The sequence below is a fragment of the Astatotilapia calliptera genome, chromosome 5 (assembly GCF_900246225.1).
Source record: "Astatotilapia calliptera chromosome 5, fAstCal1.2, whole genome shotgun sequence".
In the NCBI taxonomy this organism is placed as follows: Eukaryota; Metazoa; Chordata; class Actinopteri; order Cichliformes; family Cichlidae; genus Astatotilapia; species Astatotilapia calliptera.
The window spans coordinates 21,574,412-21,583,726 of NC_039306.1; the positions used below are offsets into that span (position 1 = coordinate 21,574,412).

General features: G+C 40.7%; 1 protein-coding gene across 1 annotated transcript; it reads right to left on the minus strand.

Moving 5' to 3' along the window:
* Nucleotides 1-201: 201 nt before the first annotated feature.
* Nucleotides 202-9,304, minus strand: LOC113022549 (activin receptor type-1B-like). The gene is made up of 9 exons (XM_026168047.1): nt 9,016-9,304; nt 6,446-6,691; nt 5,680-5,931; nt 5,341-5,571; nt 4,996-5,163; nt 3,198-3,354; nt 2,949-3,073; nt 2,693-2,823; nt 202-1,585 (listed from the first exon to the last, which is right to left on the minus strand). The coding sequence occupies exons 1-9, from the start codon at nt 9,080-9,082 to the stop codon at nt 1,460-1,462; spliced, it is 1,503 nt and encodes a 500-aa protein (XP_026023832.1). The 5' UTR covers nt 9,083-9,304; the 3' UTR covers nt 202-1,459.
* Between the last annotated feature and the right edge of the window lie 11 nt (nt 9,305-9,315).

Here is a 9,315-nt window from a genome sequence, read left to right on the forward strand (position 1 = left end):
ATGTTAAGAGTGAAGTGATATACATAAGGCAAAATATGCACATTAAGGAGGTATAGCATGATGGGGGTACGGGGGCACAGAAAGAAATATGAATTTAACTTATACTGCTTGGCAGTAATAAAGTACTATAAGCAGGTCACCTGACAACTACAATGATGTTACTTCACAGGTCAAAGTAATTTGGTAAATATTTGTCTCTACAAAAAAAAAAAAAAAAAGGCTAAAAAAGTCATCTAAAAACACACTCAGACCTAAACTGAAGTATCACCTTAAAAGGCTAGTGTATGTGCAGTGCAGTAAATATACTTGATCAGGAGGAAAGTGCCCTGGGGGGGAAAAAAAAACCTCTGACATGCTGTAAGAGTATAAAATATGAGCTTAAACATGGATTCTGGACTGCACTGAAGGGGCAGTGTAATATCTGAATGTTGTGTATACAAGCTTATCTGAGGTTATGCATTCATAACAGGAGACTATGATACTAACATACAACACATGGATCTGCATGCATCTTGTATTTTACGTGAGTGGTCTGAAGCTAATGAAGATCAAAGTCAGCAGTAGCTGCTGCTCTTCATCCTAGTGATGTTTAATAATTCCTAAATATGTACTTTTCTAAATGTGAACAGACTAAAATCAGGTGAATTATTTGTGCTAAAGGATTTCTAAGCAATGCAATATGTCAGGAATCAGGAAATGTAAATATTACTCACAGCTTATCTGTTCCTATTAGCAATCATTTCAATCTCATAACAAACTCACAAAGGAGTCCCCCACAGTCTTTTTTCTATTTGTTTCTGCACTGTGTTCAGACTCTGAGAGAATGAAACAGTAAAAACTGTGCAGGCCTCATTTCTCCTGGGCTGAAGGGTACCAGGAGTCCTGATCTCTATGACACTGGTATCAATAAAATCTTCCTTTGAATGCTGCAGGTATGGCAGGAATTAACCTACACAGATAGCCCACAAGCTCCCGCACAGTGTTCAATTACTGATATAACAGAATCAGTATAAATGAGTTAATGCTCTTCTGCTAAGACAAAACAAGCAAATGCTGTTTACTAACTAATAATTACTGTCAACACACTTTGAAACAATAAAACACCAGCAACTGATTTTTAAAATGTAACTTGGTTAAGTACATGTGCTGTTAATGACTGCATACACAAGAAATTCAGGAAACTGTTAGTGCAGCGTACAGGGTGAGGAAAGAGGGCGAGGTTTGGCAGCGGGAGCTAAGGATGAGACAGGGAAGGTGTTCCTGTATGTTTTGGCTGGGTAAAGCGAGGTAGGGTTTGTCAGAAATAAAGTGGTTTCAAACCTGACAGAAGTGTCTGTGCGGTAAAATTTTACAAAGTGCCACTCTTCATTGTGCCATCTCTTTAGAAGGCCCGACCCCTTCCTCTCAGTCTGGATGGAGGGGCCGGGTCCTCTTCAGTGCTCTGCTGTCTCACACATGCTCAGATTTTAATGTCCTCCTGAATGCTGAGCTGGGACAGCGTCTTTTTTATGCGCAAGGCCGTCAGGCGTGCAGCTCCGTTAGCATACCAACACTCCCTCATGATTTTACCCATGATCCGCAAGGCCTGATAAGCACAAGGAAAACACCAGTAAGGCTTAAGAGCTTGTATTGCAATATAAATAATGGTGGTGATGACACAAAGTAGTTCAGACACTCTATGAACAGCATTTGAGTGCTACTTTATACTGAAGAATACAAGTATCAGATTACCCTAATTCATTCACATAAAACACTAATAAGAATCAAAACAATGTAGAAAAGCAGTTTTAATAATAACCCGGTTTATTTCATTCTGGGTCTTATTTTTGTAGTTTGGGCTATCAGATTCAGCATGAACGCAGATCACCAATGATCTGTACACATTACGGAAAAGGCAACACGGAAATATATATAACAAACTGAAACAAAAACATAAGATCATTGTGAAAAATATCATTTAAACTTAAAAAGTTTTCATGATTGGCTTAAAAAAAAAATCTCAACAAATGTGGATTTTTTGGGAACTGTGATCAAGATTTGCAATGTATGCAAACAAAAATACCAGAGTGCCTCCACACGTTCTGCTTAGCCATGCAAACCCATGCCATGAAGCCCCTAATGCACAGTTTTTCTGCTGAAGAGCTCTTGGTGACCCTGCTCTGTAACTCTACATGGTCTGCCACTCTGCGGCTGAGCTGCTGTAGTTCCTAAATGCATCCACTTTGCTATGATACCACTTACAGCTGATTTCATGAATTGACTGTTAGCATCCTGTTACAGTACCACACTGGAATTTAGTGAGCTCTCTTTACCTCTTTCACAAATGTGTGTATTTAAAGATAAAGAGGTGTGGCCTCAGTCTAACAAACTAAAGTAATCATTGCTCTCTGGTGGGGGAAACTATGCTTTATCACGCTACACATGGAGCTGCACAGAAATTACTAAAAGACTCACAAACTAGTGAATCTTGGAAATGAATGAACTCTATTATGTGTTGTCCTAGCTGTAACAAAGCCAACAGTGTAGTTCAGAAACACCACAAGCAAAGAACCTAAGTGGAGGTTACACTGTTAGTTTAAGATGATGAATGCAATGTTATAATTAGAAATATAAATAAAGGCCCAAACTGCAAAAGTAAGATCTTTCTGATGTAAGTGCAGATTTTAGTTCGATTTGAACTTAATTTTCATACCTCGTAATTCTGCCACCAATTTGGAATATTGGGTCGAAGCTTTTGGTCACACACCACTTTTCTCATCTCCTCTATGGACGGGTCAGACGGTACCAGATCATAGTAGGGCAGCTGGTATTCTTGATGGATACCTGATAACACAGAATAGTGTGAGGTCAGATCAGTGCCGTCTCTGGCATATCCAACGAGAGGAAAAAAATAACAACAACAAACAAGGCAGTTCAAGTATCCGAAGAGAAAACAAAGAGAGTCCAACCTCCACTGTTACAGCGGCGTGCAATTTCCCAGTAGACCAGGCCTAAAGCGTAGATGTCAGCACATTTGAATGATTCGAAGTGTCTTGTGTTTATGGTCTCATCGAGAACCTCTGGGGCCATGTACCTGGGGAACATAAACACAGTCCTGGTTTGTGCTGGCGTAAAGGATAAAGGGATATTCTGGGAAAGATGTCAGAAGATATCTGTGAGAAACGATGGTCAGCGTTAAGTCAGCAGATGAGAAAGACCTGTTGGTTCCCACTCTCTGATTGGGCGCGATGTCGATCGTATCCGTGGCAGAGTCGTGACGGACAGCCAAGCCCAGGTCGGCAATGGCACAGGTGCAGTTCTTCTTCACCAGGATGTTCTTGGACTTCAAGTCTCTATGGGAGATGCCTGGCTTTCCTATCATGACATGAAGGAAAACAGTCACTTGTTAATACTTTCTTCTGCATCTAATTGTTTTGTCAACATGAAAATAGAGCCTGTTCGTGCAAGTACCATTTTTTTAAACTTTCATTTACTACAAGTTAGAATTACTCCTCCACTTTTGCAACAATTTATGATCAAGCAGACTCAACAGAGAAAAATGTTCAAAGATAAGTATAGGTGAGACCAAGCCTTAAAAAAATGGAACATAAATCACTGAAAAGCAGCTGTTTTGTAACTTAACACGGCTTACACGCCCATTCAACAAAAAAAACATTGTTCTTTGATTAACCAAAATATGCAAAACATTACAAAATATCACAGTCGCCTTTGTCAGTGCACAATCTCTGTGAGTAACATTTAAATATCAGGTTGTGACATAGTCTGTTGACTCAAGCCAGTTACGTCAGAGTCTTGCAAAAAACGGAAAAGTCCAGCTGTCAACGCCCGATGCCTTTTTCCTGTCTGTGGCTGGGGGAGGCAAAGTTAAAACTACTGTGGAAGTGATAAAAGGTGTTGATCAAAGCACTTTTTGATAACGCAGATATGCACAGAGTGTAAGGGAGGTGCACACAAGCAATGCTTAAATTCACTGGCTTATGAAACTGAATTACAGCATACCAGTTTAAACATAAGTCAGAAAACTGATGTTCTGAACTGCCAGTCGTTTCTACATGAATACATTTACCAGACAAATTATTAGGTACACCTTCCTAGTCCTGGGTTGGCCCTTTTACTTTCAGAACTTCCTTAATTCTTTGTGTGACAGATTCAACAAGGTGCAGTAAAACACTCCTCAGAAATGTTTGTCCATACTGATATGACAGATCACATGATCACACAGTTGCTGCACATTCATGAAATTAATCTCCTGTTTTTCTATTGTGCAATTTTGTTGAGCCAGTGTGTAATGTGGCCTCAGTTTCCTGCTTTAATGTTTGACGCGTTGTGCATTGAAAGTTGCACACATTGGCTGTAATACATGATTATTTGAATTACTTTTTCCTTCCTATTAGCTGAGAGCAGTCTGGCCATTCTCCTCGGTCCTCCAGCATCAACCAGACATTTTCTTCCAAATGTCTTGCTCACTGTATTGTTTCTCTTTTTTCACACCAACTATAGAGATGTTTGTGTGGGAAATCCCCAGCAGGTCAGCAGTTTCTGAAATACTCAGACCAGCCCATCTGACCATGCCATGTTAAAAGACTTTGAACTTCAGCATGTCTACATGCCTAAATGCATGCAGTCGAGCCATGTAATTGGCTGATTAGATATGGAGATATGGAACACCTGAACAGGTTTGCCTGGCTGGTGAGTATAAATGAGAAAGTAAACTTGACCTGCCTCTGTGTTACTGCGTCATTACTGTGACTGTGGCTGTACAGGAAAGAGACTCTTTATCTAAAACAATACTATCAGGGAGGTGTCTTGATCATCTTATGACAAAGACTCCAAACACAGCCACAATACAGAAGAACAAGGAAGGCTATTTACTCAAGGCAGAAGTTTACATGTAGTACCTGAAACATACGTAAAAAACTGCATATTTACTGAAAGTGTAATCTAGGACACATAAATAGAATTAACATGATTACACAATAGAATAACAAACACTACCTTGCGTTCCAAGAATCTCCATGTGCAGATGTGCGAGGCCGTTCGCAGCTGATAGTGCCAGTTTGATCGTTTCCTCGGTAGTGACGGAGTAGCGGTTTAGGTAGTCAAACAGAGAGCCGTACTCGTGGTAATCTGACACCAACCACAGCTGAGTCCACGTCCCGTTGTCTAAGGGAGAGACATATAAATGAAGATACTCGAGAAATGATCATTTTACTTTAGGATAACTAGTTATTATACAGCACAGTGAAACAAAAATGCATAATAGGTCTTGTAAACTGCTGAAAAGATGAACTGTGTTTCTTTGACTAAATAAATTAAATATTGCATATAACTGGGTTGCACCTTTGTTGTCAGCAGCTATAAAGCCCAAGATGTTTTCATGGCGAAGCATGATCGTCTGGTAGATTTCAGCCTCACGGAACCAGGAGCGCTCTTCCCTGGATGAGAAAATCTTCACAGCCACGTCGCCACCCCTCCAGCGTCCTCGCCACACCTCCCCGAAACGCCCCTTACCAATGATCTCCTGCAGGACGATTGTTCTGGCTACAGTCCGCTGGACAAAGAGAGGGAGACCTGCCCAGAAAAAAAAATGAATATAGAAAAAGATTACTAGATACCAGCTGATGAAGATCCACAACATGACTGTCAGGCTGCAGTTCCACCACCAAACTGCGTACTGACCAGAGCCTGAACCAGACGTGGATAGATTGCAAAGGAGATCCTCCAGGGATCTGTCTTTGGCCAGGTAGAGATGGTCACAGGACGGATCCTCCACCTCCAGCCTTTGCCTGTGGTTGTAGCCCCTCCGGTGATAATGATATATGAACGCACCCACCAACAGTAGCAGACACAGCAGGAACAGCGGCCCTGCGATCACAGCAACCAGTTCCACGAGCCTCCATGTCCCACCCGGGCCGTAGCCTCCCCCGATTTCTGATGGAGTCACAATGGAATGGAAGAAAAAGCATCACAAAAATATTGAATTAGAGTAATTGCAAATTAATCCTGTAAAGGCTCATTTTCTTTAAAATATCCAAATTATTCTGTTTTGTTTGGTAAACAGCCAAAACTTCAGTGAACTCATCCGCACAGCTGGGAAAAATATACACACTATATTTTAACTCCAAGACACCAGAATAATTAAACCTCTGTAGAGACGCATGTGAGTAAATGAGTTGCATTCATTGCAACTACAAAGTCTTTTAAGACAGTCAAGAAATACAATAAGGCTATATGCAAACAGCTGACTAGAACCTGTCCCCCTACTTCCCACAGCTTTGATTTAAATTTTACTGGTGATTCCCAATGTGGAATATTATGTGGATTTCTTTTGGAGGGATCACTGAACAGGCAGGACATTTAACACTATGTAATTTTAATTTAGCACAGCAGACTTTCACAGACATTGGTGATATAAACAGTACAGGTAACTAAATGTGAATCTCACCAGTGGGTACTCTGAGGTCAATGCTGTTGCAGTAGTCGGTGTAGCAGCACTGCGTGTATAGGTAGCCTTCTACACCGAGGCAGTAGATCGGTTTTCCAGGGGGCATGAGATCTTCCTGTGGGATACAGCCGCGGCTGTGCTGCTGTTTTCCATTGCTGAAGATGGTGGAAGCCGTGCAGGCCCCATCGGTCTCACACTGGAAGTCAGACTTCTTACACAGAGGAGTGGTGCAGTTACACCACAGAGCTGAAGAGACATAGCAAAACATTTGCAAGACCATTAGCTTGCATGAAGTCAAGCGAACTGTGACCCGCTGGCACAAAACTGTTTAAGTACTGAAGAGTTAGAGAGAATTTTACAGCTCCTATAATACACAGCAGGGGGCAGCAACAGCCTGAAGACTTACCGCTGTGTCCCAAAACCTCACACAAATATGTGAGGATTGTAGGCTGGTTTTAGCATGTCAGGAGACATTAAAACACCTCAAAGGAGGTACTGTGCCCTGTAAATAAGCACACTCTTCTCCTAAAATACATTGCATGATGGAAATGTGCTTTGAGAGGGTGGTGAGGCAGCTTCAGGAAAATCTCAGAAACATACATACTACTTTAAATCATTCAAAAAAGGTCTGTTTTTCACCTTTTTAAAGCTGCAGTTTGATTGAAAGCACATGTTACTGTGTGGTTATATTTCCTGTGAGCTTAAAGTAATGAAGATTTTGATGATTTGGTACATGTAGTACACCTGTGAAGAACTGATATTGGTATTGGTAATTTGGCATACAGCTTTACTATCTACTACAACTTATAAAGCCATAAATAAAGCCTAAATATTTTTAAATGATCAGCTTTGCTGTTTAACATGCAGCTATTTCCCTTTTTGGCTTCTTACTGGTTTGTGGGGGGATCTGTTTAAGGCTACTTCCTGCCAAGGATGCCAAAATATACCGCATAACTAAATATCTCAATGCAAAGTGCTAAAAATATGAAGTAGAGGAAGTGTTAAAAGTGCAGTCATTGCATTAGGTGCAGGAGAGTGTTTTTTCTTCTTTTTTTTTTAATAACTCGCTTAGTATAATTAGGCAACCAAGAGACTGGGTTCCTCTGAAATGGAGTAATGCTATTTAGGCAAGAATGGGATGTGGCATTCCAGTTATTCTCAAAGAGCTGCCAGGGAATTCTCAGTGGGAAAATGACCTTTCAACAGCCTGTGTGCCGGATGGGATTGATAAAAACAACAACAACAACAAGAAAGCCACACATCCAGGAGATAAAGGGGGAAATATAATGGGCTACAATGTATTTTGTAGTGCTGACTCACACATGCCCACACATACTGGACGCAAGAAATAGAAGAACCACAGAAGAAAAAAGGAAGATAAACGCTGACTAAACATGAAACAAGACTGACATTTCAGATTTTCCAAAGCTAGAAATGTCACAATTTTAATATACATTGTTGTGTTTGAAACCACAAAGATGTCAAGCGGCACAAAGCTACCGTGTCTGACAAAAAAATTAAATAAAATAGAAATGCAAAAGCAAAGATGGCTACCTATAAAACTTTTCAAGTGGGTAAAGTAATTTACAATGGAAGCATGCTACTTTGCTTTTTTCAGTGACACAAGCCTTCATAATCAGCACAGGAATTTGGCAGGCTGAGCCACCGACTTTGTTCACTTTAATTTTCCTGTTTTCAACCACACTGAAAGCTTTCAACAAGTTAAAGAAAAAACAAGAAAAAAATGTCCGCCAAGTTTTTGGAACTATTTTCTAATGTAATAACATCAATAACTAGCATTAGTTTGCTGTCTAGAGCATTTCAATATACTAAAAACTAATAAATTAAAAATAAACTTTTGCAGAAACACAATATGTGAGGGAAAATATATTATGAACATCAGACTTCATCGTGAAGCAGCATTTTCAGATGAATGCACAAAGCAGACATGCCCCATGTGACCATCTCATCTAAGGACAATTAAATGCCAGTTGGGCTATATCATATTATGATACACATCATCAATAGCGCCATATAAAGTAATTGCAAAATCGCTCCCATGATCATGATTTAATCCCTACTGTCCAGCATTACTCCAATAGGCTATAATGCACACATTACTACCTTTGTAGCTAGAAGATTAGCAGAGTTTCATCAACGCATCACTCCTACCCACGAGTAATTTCATTAAATCGATTCTGCATCAACACTTTAAGCCATTTTTTCAAAGGTGCCTGATACCTGGATGCTTTTAAAGGACGCATACAGGAACTGGTGTTTAAGGTAGCTCTCAGTATAAACAGACTGCTACCTGAGTTCCTATTTTACCTGCTGTATCAGACTCACCTAACAAACCTCGACGTGGACGAGATAACATAGATAGACAGATAACATAACATGATTTATAAACATGCAGTGAAAGGCTCCCCGTATCGACAGCAGGAGGTTTGACCTGTTTTTTTCTGGTTAATGATGGTTAGTTTAGCGCTAGCTAGCAGCTAACTTCGCGGAGCGTCGGCTCCACAGCGGTAGCGACAGTCCTCAGACAAAACAAACAGTAAGTTACTCACCCTGGCAGGCTGTGTATAGGACAGTGTGAACAACCAGGACAGCGAGTGACATCCGTAGGTCAGCCATAATCAATGCATTCCAGGTTCATCGCATTAACACGTTGTTAACCAAGGATCTGGTGAGCCGTCATGTAGACAGTGAGACAGCGCAAGTAGTGTAGAGGCTCCACCAGCAGCAGGCAGTGACACACGCAGACAGCGAGGAGGTAACATCTATCTATCTATAGATTAACTATAGATAGATGTTTAATGGAGACACGCAGACTGCGCAGTTACATCCTGTGCCTTCAATACTCTGGT

What these genes read in the sequence shown, in the direction of transcription:
- LOC113022549 (XM_026168047.1), bottom strand. Translation starts at nt 9,082, where the DNA reads ATGGCTGACCTACGGATGTCACTCGCTGTCCTGGTTGTTCACACTGTC. An exon ending in CACGTCTGGTTCAGGCTCTG is followed by an intron (nt 5,572 to 5,679) that starts GTCAGTACGCAG and finishes TTTTCTGGGCAG; the next exon opens with GTCTCCCTCTCTTTGTCCAG. An exon ending in TATAGCTGCTGACAACAAAG is followed by an intron (nt 5,164 to 5,340) that starts GTGCAACCCAGT and finishes TCTCTCCCTTAG; the next exon opens with ACAACGGGACGTGGACTCAG.